The sequence below is a fragment of the Mastacembelus armatus genome, chromosome 9 (assembly GCF_900324485.2).
Source record: "Mastacembelus armatus chromosome 9, fMasArm1.2, whole genome shotgun sequence".
Classification (NCBI taxonomy): Eukaryota; Metazoa; Chordata; class Actinopteri; order Synbranchiformes; family Mastacembelidae; genus Mastacembelus; species Mastacembelus armatus.
The window spans coordinates 20,103,181-20,125,798 of record NC_046641.1 but is presented as its reverse complement, the minus strand read 5'-3'; the positions used below and the strand labels follow the sequence as shown (position 1 = coordinate 20,125,798).

At 39.9% G+C, this 22,618-nt stretch overlaps 2 protein-coding genes across 4 annotated transcripts in view; one reads left to right on the top strand and one right to left on the bottom strand.

Annotated features, from left to right (window-relative positions):
• The window catches only part of ppef2a (protein phosphatase with EF-hand domain 2a), a 12,525-nt gene extending 10,871 nt beyond the window's left edge, over positions 1–1,654 (top strand). For all 3 annotated transcript variants that reach the window (XM_026322512.1, XM_026322513.1, XM_026322511.1), the window contains one exon: positions 237–1,654. In XM_026322512.1, coding sequence (XP_026178297.1) covers positions 237–490 — 254 coding nt within the window. In that variant the 3' untranslated portion in view covers positions 491–1,654. The remainder of the gene's footprint in view (positions 1–236) is intronic.
• Positions 1,655–5,784: 4,130 nt separating this feature from the next.
• On the bottom strand, positions 5,785–21,359 carry scarb2a (scavenger receptor class B, member 2a). The gene is made up of 13 exons (XM_026321508.2): positions 20,885–21,359; positions 16,287–16,444; positions 15,901–16,048; positions 15,461–15,655; positions 14,577–14,668; positions 14,079–14,198; positions 13,452–13,630; positions 12,209–12,327; positions 11,493–11,566; positions 11,321–11,372; positions 11,078–11,230; positions 9,917–9,964; positions 5,785–9,589 (listed from the first exon to the last, which is right to left on the bottom strand). The coding sequence occupies exons 1-13, from the start codon at positions 21,005–21,007 to the stop codon at positions 9,458–9,460; spliced, it is 1,593 nt and encodes a 530-aa protein (XP_026177293.1). The 5' UTR covers positions 21,008–21,359; the 3' UTR covers positions 5,785–9,457.
• Between the last annotated feature and the right edge of the window lie 1,259 nt (positions 21,360–22,618).

Below are 22,618 nucleotides of genomic sequence, written 5' to 3'. Positions count from 1 at the left end.
GCCTTCCAGAGCCTCCAAGTTAAAATGCAGATTAACCCACTGATCTACTGGCCTTTTCATCTCCACTTCTAATAACACACACAGACAGTGTGACACAGATTTTTTCCTTTTATTTTTCAAGATCTGCCTTTCTGAGGTTCTGATTATCTTTTCACTGCCCTTATTTAGATCCCTCCCTCTCACACCATCTGTAAGCTCTTCATTTCTAACAGCATTTTTAATCTCCTCCTGCCCAGGCTTCATTACCATCGAGGACTTCCGACAGACCTGGAAGCTGCTGAGTGTCTACCTGCAAATGGAGATCACAGATGAGGCCATCTCTGACCTTGCCGTCACCATTGACAGCAACAAGGACGGCAGCATTGACATTGATGAGTTCATGGAGGCCTTCCGCCTCACGGACAAGAAGAGCCGGCTGGAGCGAGGACGCAGCATGTTCAAGGCGACAACCTCTGACCTCACCAAGCTGGAGGGAGACCCCAGCATTTGAGTAGAGAGATGGAGGGAGGACTAAAAACAGAGCGCGGCCTCAGCTCAGACTCCTCGCCAGCCAGGCAGCAGAGGGGAGGACGGGGGAAATGCAGCCAACACAAGCTGCTTTAATGACGCACATTAGGACATAGGATGCTGCTGAGCAACAGCTGTGTGGATCACATGGGATTAGGAGGTCAAAGTTCAGAGTATTTGACAACAAATGTTCACTTCACATTTTTAAAGGAGTTTTATCCACCGAAGAACTGTCAGTAAAACACAAGTGTATGAACAAGAATTTTATCTCATTTATTAAGTTAGAATAGAGTACAGAAACACCAAAAGGCTGCATGATTATTAAAATAATACAGGATAATGTGATCACACTTAGTATGAGGATTTCTTTCTTTCTGCATTTTTATTTATATCATTATTTTTAACAATAGAAAATATATTTTGACTTTAAAGATGAAAAGAAAAACACCTGCACACTGACCAAGTTTACAAGAAATCAAATAATAAGGATTAGTGTACTAGCCTGAAGTGTATAGATTTAAAACACTCCATATGGAGTATAAAAGCAATAATGCTTCCTCCTCTTTTAGGGCACTCTCTAACACTGCATCTCAAAGAAGACATTTTTTTTATATTGGGTATTTTGCTGGTTTGAAATAATACAGCAATGCAACTTTCCAATAGCCTCCATCTCCATGTTAAGTTTGTATAAATACACTCTTTTATAGATACTAGAAACAAAAATGATTCTGAATGACAACGTGCAGCTAAATGTTGCTAGTGCCTTAGCAGCAGAAGCTTTTTAACTTCTAAAGATGAAGTTAAACTCTGGGATGCACTGATGATGTTTTCTATCAGTGCCGACTGCAAATAACGTCCTGGGGCCCCCTTCCTTTCAGGCTGGATACGAACCCAGGACAAAGAACTCATACTTTTATTTATTTGACTTTTAGGATAATATATGAATTTCCAAATTATTGCTTTAAAGCTGAGAATAGTCACTGGAATTTATTTTGACATTTTGGTAAATGTGCTTTTTTTTCTGTGTTACACAAGAATGCTGCGTTCGAATCCACACTTTCTGTTCATTATAAAGCTACAGATAACAGCTGGATAGTTTAACTCAGCATAAAAACTGGAAACAAAGGGAAACACCTAGCCAGGCTCAGTTTGATTGTAAAAAAATCCACTTCGCAGCATCTTTAAAGTTATATTTCATTGCTTGTTTAATTCTTCCAGAGAATTGTTCATCAGGTTAACTGTTTCCCCTGTTTCCAGTCTTTATGCTAAGACAAGTGGTATCAAGGTTTTCAAGTAGCAATCAGCAAGAAAGTGAATTACAACCAAAATGTCTTAATTCCTTTAAGACATAGAGATAAGGTGGTGTTTTCTAGTTAAATTATCAGTCATCATCGCTATCAGTTTGCATTGTTAGACAACACTTCCATAAGGTATAATATTGTTTAACTGAACCCAAAGGGACATGGAGAAGATATAAATAAAGTAAAAGTAAAAATAAAGTTCAAATTTCATTGTAAGATTTTTTTTAGCATGCTCATCATGTAGCATGTGTCACAGTTTATGGGATTATAGTTTAAAGAATCCACTGGTCCACATACACATGATTTTGTTGTTAGCCTTCCTTGACAGTTAGATTTTAGTTTTCAGAATCACCAGCAGGGGACAGAAAAGGACATTTAAACTGTACATATCGGCCAGTGAAGCAGGAGCAGTAGGGGAAGAGGTACTCAAATCCTTTACTTAAGTCAAAATACTAATACTCATGATTCAGAGTATTATTTATTAAGGAGAAAAGCAAACTGCAGTTACCTGGAGTATCTAACACTAATAATATAATAATAATAATAATAATATTTCACTGAGCACCTAACATTTACTGAATCCAAACATCCATCCATCCATCCATCATCTATACCTACTCATTCCTTAACCAGGGTCACAAGGATCTGGGTCACAGCTCTCTTTGGGTGAAAGGCAGGGGTACACCCTGAACAGGTTGAATGCAAACAGAAAACACAAATACACATACTGTATACATAAACATATGTAAGTATTGCCATCAAACACAAACAAGTGTGTACATACATACTCACTTACGCACAGGTGGATAAACAAGACACACAAGACACACATGCACACATATCCAAACATGTGCAGGACTCCACGGAACTACACCTGGATTTTTGAGCTGCATCAACAGACAATGGAAATTCCTGAATTTTGAAGTTTTAATTGCACTATCCCCCAAAGCTTTTGTGATTAAGACAGTAATTTTCCTTTTAAAAGAAAATAATTCAGGTGTGAGGATATTAAAACATGCCCAGATCTGCATGCAACTTAAAAGGATGGAATCGAAAGTATTGGAAAAAACACACTCTAGGCTCACACTCACACTTCCTAGAAGTCATGCCCAGGGGAGAAACGTCTGTGCCAACAGGACATTATGTTTCCTGTGGTTTCATGATTTGTGAGGACCGCGATATGCATAAATATTAATTAAACTTAGCTTAGTACAAACAATGAAAACTGTCCAATGATAAAGTTTATCTACAAGCACCTTTAATTCTCATTAACTAATATTGTCCATCTTGTTTGTATTGTCTACACAGAGACGATCTTTAAACTACATTAACCATGTGGTTACATGTTCAAACATTCAAGTTATTGATTTTCTTCTAACTTCAGTGACAAAAATATATTTTCTTTAATTTCTTACTTTAATTTCTTGAAATGTGTAGTCATCATTTTTAACAGAACATGTGAGAAAAACCACCATGTGTCAACAGAGGTGCTGGATGACATCCTCTCTGCCCTCTGCTGCTTTTCACATCCAGCCACTACCACCCCCAACATAATCTCTCACACAGTGGTGACAAAAGAAAGCAGTTAGACCTACTTTCCCAGTGTGTCTGTGGAGGGGTCATGTTTTGTTCACTGTCCGCAGGTGGCCTTAGAGTTTAAACCTCCTGGAGCTTCTAATAAAGACATCTGGAGCCTCTCAAAGCACTCACTGTGACAGATTTGGCATCAGCTGACGGCCTTTTGAGTATATAGTTTATTTTTAAGTAAATGGTAATTTCATTTTGTGCAGGTCAATGTGTATAGTGCTTATAGATGTTACATGTATTTAATGTTACCCAGTTCTGCTATTTCTTCATTAGTTTACATTATACTTCATTATTCTTATCAATATATAACAATAGTACCTATAAAATACTCTCAGCTAGCTTCAAATTTCACATATGGAACCATCCATCCATTATCTATACCCACTTATTACTAAACAGGGTCACAGGGATCTGCTGGAGGCTATCCCAGCTCTCTTTGGGTGAAAGGCAGGGCCATCACAGGGCCACATAGAGACAAACAACCACACACACACACACACACACACACACACACACACACACACACACTACATGTTTTTGGACTGTGGGAGGAAACTGGAGACCTGGAGAAAACCCACGTAAGCACAGGGAGAACATGCAAACACCACACAGAAAGGCCCCTGCTAGGTTTCGAACCCAAGACCTTTTTGCTGTGAGGCAACAGTGCTAACCATCAATCCAACGTGCTGCCCCAAACTTACATTAAATAAAGTATTAAGGCCTGTAGACTAAGAACTAAAAGAAGCTATTTAGATGAAAAAAGAATCACATCTCGAAAACATACACAAAAAACTAGACAAAATGTTTCTATTTTTATAATAAGACCACTTTAAATTCTAGTTAGTATAAGAGGCTTTTTTAAAGGTTGAGGTTTCAGATTTTTAAATTTGTTTTTAATGCGTTGTCATATTGTCTACAGGGGGATCTGAGTAAAAAGAGGAAGCTTCAAATTTTGACAAAATCATTTATTCCTCGATGTTAGAGAATGTTGAATATAAGTCTAAAACTATAATGGCCAGTAAAATGTATCACAAACAGTTTTGATAATGGAGTAATTTTAGCAGAGGAGAGTCACAGTGTGAGCAGACTACAGTGTCAGGGCTACATGCTGACGTCTACAGACCCTGAAATGATTAAAGCAGAAACGTTTGATGTCAGTTATCAGAAGAGTTCAATGAGAGCGTAACAGCCCTGAGGCTAACAGTTACAATAATGAACAGAAAACTGACGCTCTGTACACATGTCATGTCCTTGCAGAAACAGCTGAATGATGTGATCTTCTCTCTCTTTGGCCCAAAGACCTTCTGGTGTTCAGCTTCAGGTTTTCCATGTGGGAGAAACAGTCAATCATGTTGAACTTTAAAGCAGCAGCTCTACATTTTGGGAAATGCACTTATTCTTTTTTTTAGCCCAAGAGTTAGTTGAGAAGGATCCACTCATGCTTATGCCAAGGTATCCTGGCTCAGTCCAGTGGAGGCTACATCTAACTACCTCTAAAACACATTATAGCTCATTTGTTTAATCCCAATGCAAACCGACAGATAAGACTCTACATTGTTTCCAGTCTTTATGCTAAGCTAAGCTAACAAACTGCTGCCTGCAGCTTCATATTTAATGTAATGAGGTATTGTTTTCCTTTGTAGCATTTAAGACTGTAAAACCATCTATCTTCATTTATCTTAAATTTAGAAATTTATAACAGATTTTATTTTTACTTTTTAAAAATGGAGACAGAAAATTCATTCAGTTTAACTAAACTTTGGCTTTTTATTTATTTATTTTGGATGTTTAACACTTTGTCTGATTTTGCATGGATGTATTTTGAGAAATTGGGCCTCTGGGCACAGATATGTAAAAGGTTTTTATTTGTAGGAGCAACCAGATGATTTTTCATCACTGTTTTTTTTGTAGTTGCCCTGAGCCATTTTGTGCCAGTTTTGACTTGTTTCACAGCTCTTTGTAGTTTACACATTTTTTTTTTTTACTTGTTTTGAGCTTATTTTGGAGGATTTTCAGATTTTCCTCACTTTGATTTTAGTGGTTCTGTTTCTCTGAACCATTTTTACATCCATGTTTTCTCTGGGCCTGGGTCTAGAAGGCCGGGTCAGTAATCCATCCCACTAAATTTGAGAAGCTAAAATTGTGAAAAGTGTGATATTTAAACTGACAGTAACAGTAATGCTATCAAATAACTGAAATTTGAACAAAAACTTTTCAATATAGATGAAACTCCACAATAAAGAGTTTAAGTGCTCATGACTTGGAGTTGCAAAACAATGAACAGGGTCCTCTGAATATAGATTTCTTAAATGTTGGATACTTTAACTCTAAATTTGTGAAGTGTAGTTTTTAAATCCAACTAGATATAATACCAGACATCTGTAATAACTGCAATTGACAGCAACTTTTATTGTCTTTTTTTGCAAATACACTAGAAATGTTTACAAAAGCACTGTAGAAACATCTTTGTGGTGTAAATTATCAAAACTAAAAATGGATATTTGAAATCATTTTGCACCTAACATGACAAGGGGGATTGTCATTTTCAGCAGCAAAACAAATTAGTATATCTTAAGAGGAAATAACTGTTAGTGAATTCAGAATGTCAAAATGGGGAGATGCATCTTGTTCTTTTTAACATCAGAAAGAAAAAATAAAATAAATGTAATAAAACACAGTATGGCACTAGTGCTCATCCCTGAAGGAGGGCTTCATTCATCTAGACAGGTTCCACAGTCATCAAGATTTTCAGCCTTCCAGTGAATCACTCCAGTTTGTCAAAAATGGTACATTTGGCTCCACAAACACAAGTTTTTACTCACAAGTTTTCTTACTTGTCCAGCACAAACACCCACATCTTAAACCATCAATAAGAACTTTTACAGACATTTTACAGGGCTCTGACTGGCCCCAAAGTGTCATACTGGTCCATGCTTTACACTTTCATATTTTCAGTGTAAGTTGAAATGATCAAAAATGAAATAAACCATACTATAGAAAAAGGGAAATGCACATACCACAAGTGAAACAAATAAATCACCAACTGGGGGGGGAAAAAAAAAAAAAAAAAAAAAAAAGATAAATATTGTGGCCCCTTAAAAAAAAAAAAACACCCACATCTTATTTTATACAACTCTGTATTGCTTTTTCTTAATACTGAGACTTTTTTCTGCTCACATTGAGCATTGATTACTTTTGTTTGCTCTTGCATTGGGTAAAAGATCAATACCCATCAAACTACCAGCTCTAATTTTTTTTTCTTAGCCTTGATGTAAAAAGGCACATACACACGAGTTCATGCTCACACAACACTGTTGCAAATACTGCAAATAAGTGGTGGCACAATTTTTACACAAAAAGCAGGTGGTTTTGTGGCACGAAGAATAAACATGGCAACAGGGCAGATCAATGTGGATCTTTGGTCAAGCAGAGCTGAGCCAGCGGGCTAGAAGGACTGGACTCAAAAGGTCAGTGTAGTAGAAGTCAGAGGAGTGATGGCTCACCTGTGTGTATTTGAACAGACACTGTGCAAAAAACACACATATAGTTCACTCTAATGATTAAGGTCTTTCAGGTTTAGGTTTCTTGCATGTAAGTGAAACAGAAAGGCCTTTAGTGAGTTGATTTTACTTTAAAGTAGTAGTTTGACATGTTGGGATGAGAAGATTGATACCACTGTCATGTGTTCATTAGCTTAGAGAGAAACGGCCAGCCTAGCTGTCCCCACACTGAAGCGTCATGTTTAACAGACAAACCTACATCAATCTAATCTCCACCTGAAAGCCAATAAGCATATATCCTGGTGTGTCAAACGTCTGCTTTAAAGTACTCACCACCACAGTGATATTAAACCCAGGACCAGACTCCTGGCAGCACTTTCACATCATACTTAAGGGACTCAATGTTTCTGGGTGCCTCAAGTTTGCTGACCTGATAATAAACCGCAATGATACATGTGATATGACCAGTTTATCACCTAACAGGGGAATGAGTAGTCAAGTGTGAAAACATGTTGCTAGTGATAACTGTAACTGCTAATTTAATAAATGATAGCAAGCTTTGGGCTTTGTATTTTGTGCTCAGGTGTCAGGTTTTGCAAAAACCCTTCAAGATTTAGGGCTTGATCAACCTGAAGCCGAACATGAGCACAGTGTGGTAAATCACCCATATACAAATACAAGTCTAGAGATTATGGCATTTTAGCAGCAATAACAAATACAAAAGTGTATCAAAAGAAGACACTCCCATGTGCTGAAAAGCAAAACACAGAGGCAGTGATGTCTGTTGTCTAGTTGCAACAACATCCTCCATAACCAATACTAGTCAGGATAAACCACTGAAATGTACTCAACCGATGGACCACATGAAATAACAAGGACAAAAACAATGCAAATACACAGGGCACGATTTCCAGGCAAAGTGCAGGCAATTTTCCATGATGACAGTATTATAGCATTAAATTCACTTCCCACTGGCAACTGCCAATACATTTGACATAGTGTGACAGACAGAAAAATGAAAACACAACATGAAATGTAAGACAAGCAGTGATTCAAGCACTGTGTGCTGCATTTGTCTAAATGCTGACAGCTCCTTGAACGACCACACAGAGGTGACTGGTACACAGGACGTCCTCAACACCCAGTGATTCCACTTTTATAATATTCACAGCACTTGCCAGTGTCTGAGAGATCAGCTGTAAATATATATCATAGGACAAAAAAACCTGGTAGCCTTGTGTGAGGACTGGTTTTAGCAATCCAAATTGTGCTTTCTCAAACAAGTAACAGTGTATACATGCAGGAGCAAAGTTAGTGTTTTTCAGCACACGTTGGAGAACTGCTTGCTGGATTTGGTCAGAGGTATCTCAACTTTTCCCCTTTCCATATGTACAATTACACCAAGAGATTTCCAGCTTATTTGAACAATGTATGAAAAAAAAAAAAAAAAAAAAAACTACTGTAAGGCAGAAACAGGTTCAAGTTTCCCTTGAAAGTTCTGTGGACATTTTTCCTTTTTGAATGTGTGATGAAGCCTACATTTTATTCAGCTCATTGGCAATCCTAACAATTTCACAGCTGGCCATTCACTAAAAAGGACATTGAAATGAAGCTGTGGTCTCTGAATATTTCATTTTGTAACTAGTGTTGTGGGAAAAGACCTGATCCTGGCAAAAATGAGGAGAAGAGGGTGCATCAAAATTACAAGTATTCCAGGTGTCACACTGCACCATGCCTGCATCAAGAAAAATAGTTGCCTATTGTCCATCAAAACAGGACATGAAATGTGACATAAAAGGTCCACACAGTTTCACTAATCATTACTGGTGTGGCACATGTGGGGCCATCTCAGGAAAAAGGCAAAAATGCTATAAATAGCTTGGCTCAGTGTGTTTTTTTTTTCTTCTCTTTTTTTACAAAAGGATGTGATAAGTTCAGTTTTGTTAGCAAAACCATTTTATCCTCTGAGACAAGGAGCTCAGTTTGTCCTAAGGATTCAGTTTACAGGGGCTTTCTTTTCATTTTAATCTGTTGGCTTAAGTTTTTCTTCTCACGCAACACTGACGTAGAGAAAGAGCAAGAACACGACCGTAACAACGCCCACTGTTTTTCAGGTGAATACTAAACACTCTTTGAGCAACAGTCTGCCCATGAAGATCATCTGTGTGCAGCAGCGACACCTACGCTACCGTGTTTCCTCAGAAGAACTACAGAAAAGGCTTGTCCTGGCCAGGCCCATCCAGAGTCCCTTTGTCCTTCAGGCCAACTAGGACGGAAATGAATAATAAAGGTGTGAGAGTTTGTTGTGTTGCAGTACGGCAGGCAGTGAGGGCCATGCTCAGCAGGTAGAGTAGAGGAAGGCAGACAGTCATTAGAGGGCTCAGTGAGAGGAGCAATGTCTTTGTTGACTAACCATATACTGGGGTATGTGTCCCACCCCTTTCCCTATCCTCCCCACCCCAAAAACAAAGGAAAATGAGCCCACTGTGTGTAAACCCCCACCCGTGGTGCTGCTCTCTCAGCCCCCTTCCTGAGCTCCACACTTGGGGAGGTCGTCCTCGATCAACACTTCTGGGCCTCCACTGGAGACATAGCAATGTAGGAGCCATTCCTCATTGGCTGAGTGGCTGGTGCTTCTGACGACTCGTCAGGTTTGTCTCTGACCTGAGTGTAGGCCGTGTCATCTTTGGCCGTCTGGACGGGAAGAGCCGGAGGGCAGAGGGCGTTAGTACAAACCATCGAAATGACAAAATGTCCAAATATATATATACGTATATATATATATACTTGACAATGACATTAAAATGGGAATAAATGTTGGGACTAAAATATTCACATTAAACCACCACAATGTAAATAGACTAGTTTGACCAAAACCAGCACTGAAAACATGACCTTAAAAACCAAAGAAACCAATTAGACTGAAAGGTGAGAACTCAAATATCCCATGAAGACAATTAAAAATGAGATGATGTATAACAAATTAAAAGAACAGCAAACAAGGCAAAAACGAAGACTTACAGTAAAAGAATGAAAAGCTTCAGTAAAATCAATACGTTTTACTTCATTCTAAAACAGAAAAGGAAAAAAAGGGGTTACAGAAAATTAAAATTAGAACATGGTTAATATAACACTTCAAATTGCAATTAAGCACGTCTTTAATATTGTCTCAGTGCTAAGCTGCAGGTCCAAACTTTACTGTATAATAAAAGGAACAATTAGATATTTTGAGAAATAAATAAGCTTATTTCTTTTATTACTGGGAGTTAGATGAGAAGACTTATCACATCTGCCTAATATGGAGCTTAGCATAGCATACAAACTAAAGATAGCCTAGCTCTGCCCAAACAAAATCCAGTAACATATACACACCTCATCAATTAACAGGTTTTATCTTGTTTTTACTATTTGGTTTGCCAAAAGCCAAACTAACTGCCTTCCCATAACCAGACTTTCAGATAAGGTAATCATTTACTGGAAGCTTATAGCTTCATACTTAGCATAAAGACATGCTAACTGTATGATTCTTCTCATCCAACTTGCAACAAAAAGCAGTATTTCCCAAAGCACAGAACTAATTCTGTGACATGTATGTAGCTGGCTGTTCTCTGGACATTGAATAACATGAACTACAATAATCTGAGGGCAATGAGATCAGGGTCAAAATCAGCAACCCTGCACTCTAGACATAAGACAAACATGAACTTTATATCATTCAGAGGACTATTCTAGTTCAATGAACTCTGGACTCACTAGTACTAAGTTAGTTCATAGCTCCACTGACCAAAAGGGAACTATGGTGGTTTCCTTTTGAATACAGAGATTTGTCGATTCATCGAACATGCATCAAGTGTTGGAAAACACTTAACAGGAAAAAATGTACCATTTGATGCAAAATTATGAAAAACTGCCGATGCTGGTTTTGCTGTACAGGAACCATGCAGTGTGTTAACATACTCAGCGGTTAAACTGCTGGAGCTTGGTGAGGTTAATACAAGGAAATGGTTTATCGTGCAAAATCCCAGTCAAAACTTGAACAACTCCAGCATTTGCCATGACATATTACTACTGCCAATCACACTGTGAGCTAATGTTAGTGGGTAGCACACACACTTTTCATAATAGGGCAACTGTGTGATTTGATACTAGAGTTTAGTCCACAGCAGCAGTGGTGTTTCCTACCTTCTTCTGGCGGTTTCGGCAGAACAAGACAATGAGCACCAGCAGTAGGATGATGCCCAGCCCCACAATGAGCAAGGGGAAGTTCGACACAAGCGTCACAATTAGGAGCAGCGTCCTCATCTGGGAAGCTGAGTCATCATCAATGGTCGCTGTCTGGAACCAAGAAAGATGACAGTACTGACTTGTGGTTCCACTTATTGCAACAGGTTCGTTTCAGAATATGCTAAAGGGGAAAAGCCTCACCTCATTGACAAACATGATGGGGAAAATGGTCTGGTTGATGAACTTGGTTTTGCTGCAGGGCAGAAAGAAAGAGAGAGGAAGATCAGTGAGGACATTGGGCTCAGAGTGGCTGAAATGGGGACAGGCTGTTACAACATTAAAGTCGGTCAGAGTTCAACAAAGTTTGACTTACGGGAAGCCTGGGATTCTCTTCAGAATGATATTGAGCTGGGCTCGCTTGCAGGCACGAATGGGAACTCCTGTGGTCTAAAAAGAAAAAAGACAAGAAATATTCATTTTAGACAAAGTCGAAAAAGTTTTGCTACATCCTACTACAGCACAGGAACCTCGCCTTTCCTATTTTTTTCCAAATAAATATGAGAAGAAAACTACTGTTCAATTTTCTTTAAATTTAAGATTTTGTTTTAAAAACAAACTGACTTTGGTAACTCATTACTAAGTTTGAATAAGAGTTCAAATGTATATTTAATTTAGCAAGTTTTAAGTTGGAATTATTGATGCCTCTTTATTCAGTTTATTTTATTACTGTTCTTGTGTTTTTGTTTACATGCTAATTGAATGTCAAACCAGTATAACATTTAAATCAGGCACGATTTACTCTCGTCTTTCCCACTATTTTGATGTTCCCCATTTCATGCACAGTAAACTATTCAAATACTGTAATGAAGCCAGAACTTTGAATAGTCGCACAGGATAATAAGTTTACTGCCATGTGTGACAAAGAAAACAAGTCCAACACTTTGAGCTCATCAAAAAATACAATAAGAACCTTAAATGCAAACAAAGACAAAAAGAAATATTACTACAGATCGAAATCATAACTACTCTCATTTAGATAAAACCGTCATAAACTGACAAGTCAAGGTTCATGCTAAATATTAGTCATACCGGTTGCAGGTCAAGGTATGTCTCATGTTCCTCCTTGTTGGGGTTGAGTCCCTCAACAGCATTGATGTATGCAGGGTCTGCTTGATAAAAGTGGGGGAATGATACCACGATGGGAGCACCTTGAGGGAAACAAATAAGAAATGCAAGTCAGCGTTCGTATCTGATGATGTCTGATGTCTAAACAACAAGGGTCAAAAAAAAAGAGGAAATGTGACAAAAATAAAACACAAGTATTTAGTGTCAAGAAGATTTAAAGGGTTATCTGTAACTGATTTGGTGTAGGAGATAGCTATAGAATGTGTGCTCTGGGGGATTTTAGTCCTGAATAATGATTATGTGACCCAGTAAACACAAGGATGCGTCTTCTGCAGCACCAAACATCCTGTTCTTTCCTTTCCTTTGAATAGGACAACTCATATTGTTTGATGCTGGCAATTAAACTGATGCACAGTTTAAGTGTAAGTCTAAGTCTGTGAAGCGTGTGCATTTTTCTTTAATAATGTGTTTTAAATCTAATCCATAAATACAAAAAAAAAAAAAAGAACATTTCAAAAAAAAAAAACTTATGAGTTTTAGGCACCTACATTTGTAGTCAAGTGTACGGACACACTTTCCCCTTAAAATGAAAGGGAAAGTGTGTCATTTGGACACACTGTTTTTATTTTATTTTATTCTAAAAACACCAACAAAAAAATCTGAGCATATCAGAACCAAACAATGGCTGTAGCTTTGGCATATTTCTCTTCCCCCTGCTCCTTTTGAATTACAGAACATGTTTGAAATTGAAGGTTTTATTTTAGGTAAAGGTTTGGTTTTCTGAACTAACTGAAAATGAGTGAATGAATTAACTGCATGTACATTACACAAGCAGCAGACTCCTGTGGTTGAACTAGCTTATCTTTTTGTGATGGGTCAATCCCAGTGGACATGATTGCCTTATCAGAGCTATCTCTCTCCACTCAATGACCAGCATAAAATACTTCAATAGGCACCACACACAGTCAGCACAGTTAATCATTGAACCATATATTGAGTAAAATCTGGCAGGCTCAAACTGTGGGAACGGCAGACACTAGAACACAGGACATGGTAACTGAGTGAAAGGACATTTTGGTGAGTAGAGGGGGAAACTGTGTCACTGGCCTGGGTTTAGAGTCAAAGGAAAGTGGGTGATGATGGGTAAATGGGTCAGACGTCATAGTAACTGATGGTGGCAGGGGGAGAAATAGGGTCGTGCTCCTACCTTCTCGACAAACGCTGACTTTAAGCACCCCAGTGCCAAGACAGTCTCCAGCTGGCACACAGAAGCCCTCATTAGTGGGGTTGTCTTTGGGGCTCATGAGGACATCACTTGGCGGCGCAAAGCGGTAAGCCTGAATGCCCTTCACCTCCACATCTTCCACATAGGCTAGATGAATAGACCTGAGGAAAGATAAGAGAGCTCAATGCCTACCTGAGGGATTTAGACAATAAAAACTACTTCAAACAACTCTTAAGAAGTTTAAACAAAGATCCATCAAGAAGGAATTATCTGTTAGAATCTTCTTCTTTATTCATCTAGGTAGTTAGGACCATGACATAAATAGCTGTCATGCGCAAGATGGTTACCTCTTGTACAGTGATTCTTTAATGCTTCCTAGGTGTGTCCAGGTGCATTTAAATTTCCCACATGTATTGTGACTTTGTTGGCAGCCTTATCAGAAGTTGTAGTGAGCACAACTTAGGACACTATCAGTGCATGTGCAAGCACATTGTGTATGACTCAGCCACCATTTCCTACTTTAAACCTCGCTGGAAGTTTTGGTCCCCGCCCAGCCAGAGTGCTTTGACTGTAAACAAATGCATAACCCCATTAAACACATGCACATACCTGCAGAGATCAGCAGCAAAGATGTAGAGCAACTCATTCCTGTTTATCAGAGGGTGGAAGACTGCGCCATCTGTCCCATTGATCATGTTGCTCTGATTGGAAGACCACCATGACATCTCCCTTTAGATTTGAATTAAAAAAAAAAAAAAAAAATTAAAACAATTTAAAAAAAAAAAAAATCAAGATATATTAGTGTCTGGTGTAGCTCACGTGTTTGTACTTGGGTAAAGGATCTGAACCCTTGCTCCACTAATGGAATAACCTAATCATACTGATTACATTCAAAGTGCAAAGTTGCCTATCCAAATATTCATTTTGCAATCCTGCCATACCTAAAGCCAGGGGTGCAAAGGCTTTGTCCACTGGACTTTGAGATACAGGTTGTGTAACAAAGTAGGAGTAATTATCATGATTGGGATGATATTTGAGTCACATGCTGACAAGAAACCATGAATAAGGAAAAGAGGGAAAAGGGATACAACTAATATTACCCTTTACCTCAGGCCATTCCATGTGTCTATCTTGCCATAATCTAAGTAATTCTCCTCGCCAGTGTGGAAGACAAACTCTCCTTCATGGGTGCCATTTTTCTGTGGAAAACAAGACGAGACAAGTTAAGGGCAAGCTGCCGTGATGGACAACAGCAAAGAATACAGCAGAGCCAGAACACAATCCAGAAAACAGTGTTGGTGTGTTGACAAAAGCCCCTAGCAATTGTGAAAGAAATACTGCTTTGTATTTGTCATTAGCACACCCCTTATGTGCTCTCACTAGGCTCCTAAAAAATAAGGCATTAATATTTGATTGAAACTCAAAAACCTGGTGCTGCTGGGCATTTACCACATACTGTTTTCTCAGAGAAAACTTCAGGGGTATTTTAGAGTACAGTCTTTATGTTTAGGGCTAGAACTAACAGTGTAGATGAAGACTTTTCGTCTATGAAATTCTTTGATTTGTTCATCCAGCAGTCCAAATCCCAAAGATATTCAGATTAAAACAGATTAATAAAAACATTCAATTCTTATATTTGAGGCTGGAGGCTGTAACTTTTATTGAAACAGTTGTTGATTAATATTCTGCTGATCAATTGATTGCTTTAGCCCTTCTTCAGTTATCCAAAATGCATCCCTCAGCATCACATGCCTTGTGTCTCAGACATTTCACTCTATACAGGAAGTAATAGCATCTTAAATCAGCATGTGGCCACTTTCACTTCTCTAACATGACTTTATCATGGGTGTCCTCTTGTTTGTTGTTTTAGTAACCCCTAACAACCAACACGCAAGAGCTTTCTCAAAGTTTTTGCACTAAAATCATCACAGCTTGCTTCTAAAGCCACATCCAGGAAAACCAAAGATAGCATAGCTGACACCAAAGCTAACCTTCCACATCAGCCCAAAATATTCGTCCACGTCAGGCTTCATGGAGTGGATCTTTGTGAGAAGAGGGTCTTTGAAGCCCCACAGAACCTCGTGGACAGTGCGGTTTATGAACAGGTCAACACCCAGGCCCCTTATGTACATGGAAACAAAAGAACGCAAGAAAAAGGAGTAGGAGTTCAGCTCGTTCATCACCGCCTGCGGAAGAGAGACAATAGGAGGTACAAAACTGTTAAAGAAAGGAAATTTGTTTTGGCCTCATATACCAGAAGCTCGTATGGTCAAGCACTCAAAATGTCACAATAAAAATGCCATGGGAAAATACAGATGAAATACACAGGATGTACAATAAAATAAAAACACATGCCAGTCAAATGACTTCAATCTCTGGGACCTGCTGCAGGCCATTATAAGACCACATTACTCAAAACAACATGTCTTACCACAAATGGGATGTTGACAGTTACAACAATATCGTCCTTTGGGTCACCGACAGACTTGTTGGGCTCAAAGACAAAAGTCTTGGGGTTCAGAGCATAAACTTTGGTGCCGTTCTCCAGGAAAGTTACATTTTCCCTTGGCCTGTATTCCCTGGTGTGAAAAGGACACTGGTCAGTCAGTCCAGATGTCTTTTGTTTTGATTTCACACAAAACTGACAAAATGACCCCAGATGGATCAGATGAAAGCAGCTTTCCTTAAACAAAACTACGATAAAAACAGACAAAATGAGAACCAATTTCCTTTTCAATCACTATGTGTTGTACACATTTATAGCTGCAGTTCTGTTCCCACACATTATTTATGTTTACGTTTTCATATCAGACTTACCTGTAAGTATAAGGTCCGATCTGTTTAACAACTGCCTTCCCACCTGCCAAGAATACCTCTGGATTGGTCACATTGAAGAAGTAATACTCCATATAAACAGGTGGAGGTGGATTCTTCCATGATGCAAACACTTGGCTTTTTTCTGTCAGCGTGATTTCCTATCAGCAAAAAAGGAATATATTTATTCAGATTGAGAAACAGTAGACTAATAAAGAGTGACTGACGTCATGTGATAAAATTCCTATTAAATTCAGACAGTATGAAAACATTACTTTCAAATGTTACACTTCATTCAATATTTTATTCACATTTGGGCACTTTCAAAGCAGTATGCTAAATGACCTCATCTGAGAGCACACAGGGCACTTTTCTGCAGGGAGCTGGTGAGGGGCCAAGACATCAAAACCCACAGGGAAGGAGAGAAAAGTCATTCACAGTTGAAGAAAAACATCAGGAAGGCAGAAAGTCTTAGCAAAAACTGCTCACAGTCACAGACCTCAGCAAGCTGGGGCAGGAATCTGTCTGTGGGCTATGAGGCAGCCCACGCAATCTGGGCAATGTGTTGCAATAATCTAAGTACTGGCATCGGTGCCACATTAGCCAACAATCTACATACAAAATATCAGGTGAGCTTTGTATTCAGACCACAGAAGTCAAAGCAACCTGCAGAAAAGGTTTCACTCTTAGTGGTTTCACAGATGTTTTAGCTGTGACAGTAACTGGGTGCGACATAAGCCTGACTACCACGTCTGAACAATAACCTGTAACCTTTGACTAGACTGTTCAACTGTAAAGGAAGGTTCCAGCTTCTAATTTGACAAACAAAGGTGTTTGTTGATCAGGACAAAAAAAAAAAAAAAAAAAAAAGTCTTTTTCCTATTCTTGGGGATATTTTTAAACTTTGCAAAGGAGAAATGACCCAGTTCTTTTCTGTGCCGAGTTCCTAAAACCTCTGTCCCCTGTGTACGTTGAGGTGCACTTGAAAGAGACCATACACTGTTTTCTGCAGTTTCTTAGAAGCATTTGAAACATTGAGAAAATATAGCTTAAGGCGTGGCTTGCACTTCCTGTATGGGTTACCCCCCAACATTCAAACATGGTTTTCTTTCAGCAATTGTTTGTTGGATTTTGTTGCATCACTTTCCCTTTGCTGCTTTACAAAAAGCAATGACAGATGTCATAGGGGTCAACCAAAATATCTACACTGATTGTCTTCATAAAAAAAAAAGGTGACATAGTTTATTTGGGCTTCTTACAAAAAGGCTTTGAGTGGACTAGGGCTGCAAGTCATTTTCCCAATTAACCTGTTAACTGTTTAGTCTGTACAAATACCAAAAAAAAGGGGAAAACACTTCAAATTTCTTGTTTTGTCCACCAAACAGGCAAAGCCCCAAAGACGGTTTACAGTAATATAAAACAGAAAGTCAGAAAACCCTCACACTGGAGAAGACTGAAGATTATCAACATATTTGCATTTTTTGCAATTGAATGATCTTTAAAAAGGTGTTGTATGCATATTGTATGCATAAAAAAAAGACAAAAAAAAAACAACTGCATAACTATGGTTGCATTACCAAATCACAGATTCAATCCAGGAAATATCAGTCAACACTCAACAGCTGCATAACTACTCTAAAAAAATGTCGAGAAGAAACATTTAAAAAGGAACTTGATGTATTTAACACAGATTCTCCTGAGTCTTGAGGATTCTACTTCTTAATTAGGAGCTGAAGCGAAACAGCCTGGGACCATCATGAAAACACTACTGCACTACAGGACTTCTATAAAACATCAGGCCAACCCAGAAGAAATTACCTAATTTGTTCCCTTAAAGAAAAACCCAAACTGTCACTTTTGAGACAGAGTGTCTCATCTGGCTTTTGAGAGACTAATGTGTGACTGTGGCTTACACGAGTCCTTGTGTTTGCCAACCTTGAACAAAGTTCTTTTAAATGGCCTTTTCAACAGTGTTATAGTACTCATTTATCTCAGAAAAAAAAACCTTGATCTGTCACAATCAAGTTAGAGGGAAGGCTGAATGAGTAAAACTAAACATTGACACATGTGAGCTGGGCCTTAGCCAAACAACTTCAGGCACAGTTTAGGTGTGGTGTGACAGGATCCTGCTTTGAACCGCATGTGGAAGACAGCATAATTAAAAAGAAGAAAACCCTTCATCACTTTGGATCTGCGTTGAAGATTTTGCATTGAAACTGTGCCACTGGCACAGTTTTGATTTTGAGCTAAAACAGGCTGTGTTTTACAAGTGACCTTGTTCTTGAAAGCTTTTGCCTCAGTTGATCATACCACCTTGAAAAATCTGCTCTCCCAAACAGGTCTGAGAGAGGAGGCACACAAGTTTCAAGAGACCAACGGCTCATGACAGGCCAAGGCTGCAGCAACAACAACAAGGCACTGCAAGATTGCTTGCAGGCAAAAATCATGTCCCTGAGGCCAAGAAGTCTGTCAAATTCCATGCAGTGCTTAACAGTGTTTCCACCACGCCCAGCTCACCAGGCATGCACAGTTTGTGTCCTGGAGGTAGCTTTGACTTGTCCCAAGCAACTAGGCTACATTGTCATTAAACAGAGCCACACTGGACATCAGATTAGGTAGAGTTTTGGAGTCAGTACAGCATGTCTGAACCCACTCAATTCAATGCAGAGACTGGGGGTGAAAGAGGATTAGCTATGCTGTCATTTTGTGCAATCGCCAGCCACATCAGAATTAAGCCCTCTGTTGATAAACTTTGACTAACTCTCTGAAATTGGGTCCCCAGAGAAGCTGCTGTGAATCAGAAAGAGAGAAAAATAAAACCCAATCCGAACTTAACTCCAGGAGTGGGAAAGTGTGTCAGTGAGGCAGCTGTTTGAGAGTCTCCCAAATTGAACATTGTGTGTCTAGTCTTTCTGCTGAGCTGTTCCTAGCTCTTTCCTTCCTCTAAAGAAGAGGGCCAGAGGGATTATGAAGGGGCAAGGGAGCAGAGAGTTTTAAAAGTACAAATTATGACTTACATAGTCTATCATACACATTTACTCACATCACTCAAAGGAGTGTGGGGCATTTTGAAGGCAGAGAGCAGCAGAGGGTCTGCACAGTGGGATAGGGTATCAGCTGCCAACACCCAAACCACACTGAGCTGTCACCCCATCACACCTACATGCCCCAAACTGCTGTAACAGGAAAATAATCATAATCAATGCATCCAAACAACAGTTCCCAAAAATCTAAGCACATTTCTGCACAAATGCAGCCTACAGCTGTTTATTTTTATGAGAGCACAGGGCCTAGAATAACACCAAAATGACCAGACACATGAACACTGCCTTTCACTGCATGTAGAACTGCTACTGGAAGCCAAGCTAGAGAGCGACAGCGGAGGTTGTTGCTGTGCACATTACAAATCCAATCAAAGCCAGGAATTAATGTTCAGCCTTACTGTTACATGGTTGTTGAATCACTACAGAAGGTCTACTAGCTCAAAAGCATCAATCTTCTTCTTCATGACAGACAGAGGAGCAGCTTGTCAAACCTTGACCGATTTGTTGACAGTGAAAACTCAAAATATATTCGATTTCACTGAAATCTGCTGAGTTGGCACTGCATACAAATGGATTTACAGGATCTACACTTTGTATTCACAGACATTTAGTTCTTCGTTAAGCTCTTAAACCACAATTGATCTGCATTTTAATTTGTATAAGGATGCATCAGTCAACTGAATGCAGATTTCTCTGGTTTGTACAAGCTGAATGCTGAATTTTCAGAAAGGTCTATGTTAAACCTGCTCTGGATCCACCACTGGAAGTCAGGGACTCCCTGCGCCTCCTGCCCACTCACCCAAACTCCCTTCCCCCTTCCCTAAAGACCTGCACACCTCCCCCCTCCTACCATGTCCCTGCAGACTGAGATTTCTTCTATTACTACAGGTAAGCCTCCTCAGATTAAACACCTAGCAGTCTGTATCAGCAGAAATGTGTCACCAGTTCATGCACAGTATTGATACAGCATCATGTCTTTTCCCCCATCCCTTCCATTCAGAAAAAAACGAATTGAATCCTGTGGTCAATGGTCAAATCACATAAACTGAAACTCAGTAAAGACTAAAGGATTTTTTAATGGGGATTTTTTTTTTAATCCCATAAAACGGGGTAAGGTCACGGTAACTCACCTCTGACGGTCACCCAGTTACTCTTCCCCTTGTGGGAGTCACAGGGGCTGTCTACCTAAAGCGAAGGGGTTTAATGGTAAAACACAGAGCCACATGCTGATCACTCCTGTCTTAATAGACTCTTGGACAAAGATGCACAGCCATGTACCGGCACTGACCCACTGCACAGCCTCGCATCTGGCGGACTGATGGAGGAGCAGCGTGCAGCAAAACAGAAATTACAAATAAACAGTCACAATGAAAACATCTCCACATACAGTCGCCTGGGGTGGTCCTGTGACACCGCGTGTTCTAAAGGATGCTGGGTCGCATGATCCGCCGCTGCAGATGGATCGCTTTGATATTTAAACCCATCAAGTGTGACAGATGTAAGAAGAGGAAATCTCTGAACTCACTGCCTGTTTGTGCTTACGACAGCACCGCTTACCTTTTTTAACCGGCTGTGGATCATTGTTTGGAAGACTTGAGCCAGGACCAGGGCGATTCCCACTATAAGGAGGTGAGCGCACACGATCCCCGTGGCGTAAATGGCACAGGATCTCCGAGTCATGGTGCCGGGCGGATGTGCTGTCCTCTCAGGCCAAAAACTTCACTGAAGTCGATCGTAACTTTCTAGAAAAACACAGCTAAAGATAGCGAAGGCAAGGTGTGAAAACTCGGATCCGCCGGGTCCTGAGCAGCAGCTGGGCTTTAAAGTTTTCTGGTGCGGTGTCCCCGGTGAAGCTGAAGGGGGACGCGAGTATCAAAAACGCTGGCACCAAAACCCGAAATAACACTTGAACGGAGGACGAAGTGAGCTGCTCGGAGGCGGCGGTGAAATGGAAACGGCAGCTCTCAGCACATCGGGTCCTAGAAGAAGACCTGTCCACCTCCACCCCTTCCTCTACGCATTAATGAAGTCGCTCAGGCGAAAAGCGTCGTTTGGGGGCTGGCTGCATGGGCGGTGGGTGTGTGTAAAGAAGGAAAAGCAGGTGGTGCTTTGCTTACATGGCTGATGCCACTGTTTCCAATAACAATATAGAAAACCCGCATCTAAAACACACCGCAGAATGTTTTTTTATGGATTTATACACATTTTATTTTAGTTTCATAACTTTTGGCAGCGGAGCTTTGTTGCTGTGAAGACATTTCAAAACAGTGCGATGCATCAGCTTGTAATGACACACACACCCCTGTCGGGATTATGAATGAATCAGCAGCAGTGTGTTGTACACATGGTAACTTCTTAATAAGCTCACCGGGAGTGTGTCTGCTGAGGGAAAGTCTTTTCTTTTGATTTTGCTTTAGCAGTGAAACAGTCATCGGTCACACAGAAAATGTGCTGTCAGCGTGATCCGTTAGTTTTTATAGTGACACCGCTATCTCGCCTCATGAGTCTCCTTAAATAAGCTCAGCGTGCACATCAATAATCAACCATTCAAGCGACCAACGATCGTTGACGTGAGCGCTTTGTCCGACCAGCAGCGCGCTCTCATTGGCTGAAGCTCTCCCGGACCACCGTCTCGGGACCACCCCCCTGCGCGCTGATTGGTCCAGCGCTGGTGTGCGCGATGTTGAATTTGATCGACTGATTTCAGGGCGGGGCTCCTTTAAAGGGGGAACCGGATAACGTGATGCTCTGCGAGACATTAAGCGGAGAATGAGCGGCTGCAGCGGAGCCCGCTTTGACCACACATGATGCTTTAGTGGAATAATGTGGACGATTTATGTCCTGAATTATTGGCGCCATGAGGAAAACTGTTACACACTGACAGACATAATTAACGTCCATGCAACATCATATAAAGTCCTCTCCATAAAAGAGAAATGTCACTGTTTAACTGTCAACAGTGTTGTTGACCAAACTGAATTTGACCTGGAAGCAAACTGTTGGACTTAACAGATCCACACAAAAAAGTCTTTACGTTTGTAGAGCAGATTTTCACTAAAATGTGTGACCTGGATGAGTGCTAATACATGAGGGACCCGAACAGCTTTATTTTGTGGACACTTTGTGAAAATAGATCAAACATAAACAGGAACTGTGTGCAAAGATCAGTAAACTCTATTAAGTAAGTGATGCTGCAGGGTTTTTACTGCTTTTTGCTTCAAAAAGAAAAAAATGTAATTTGGCCAGTGATGAGCAAAACATATGACTCAATGACTGCAAGTTAAACTCATA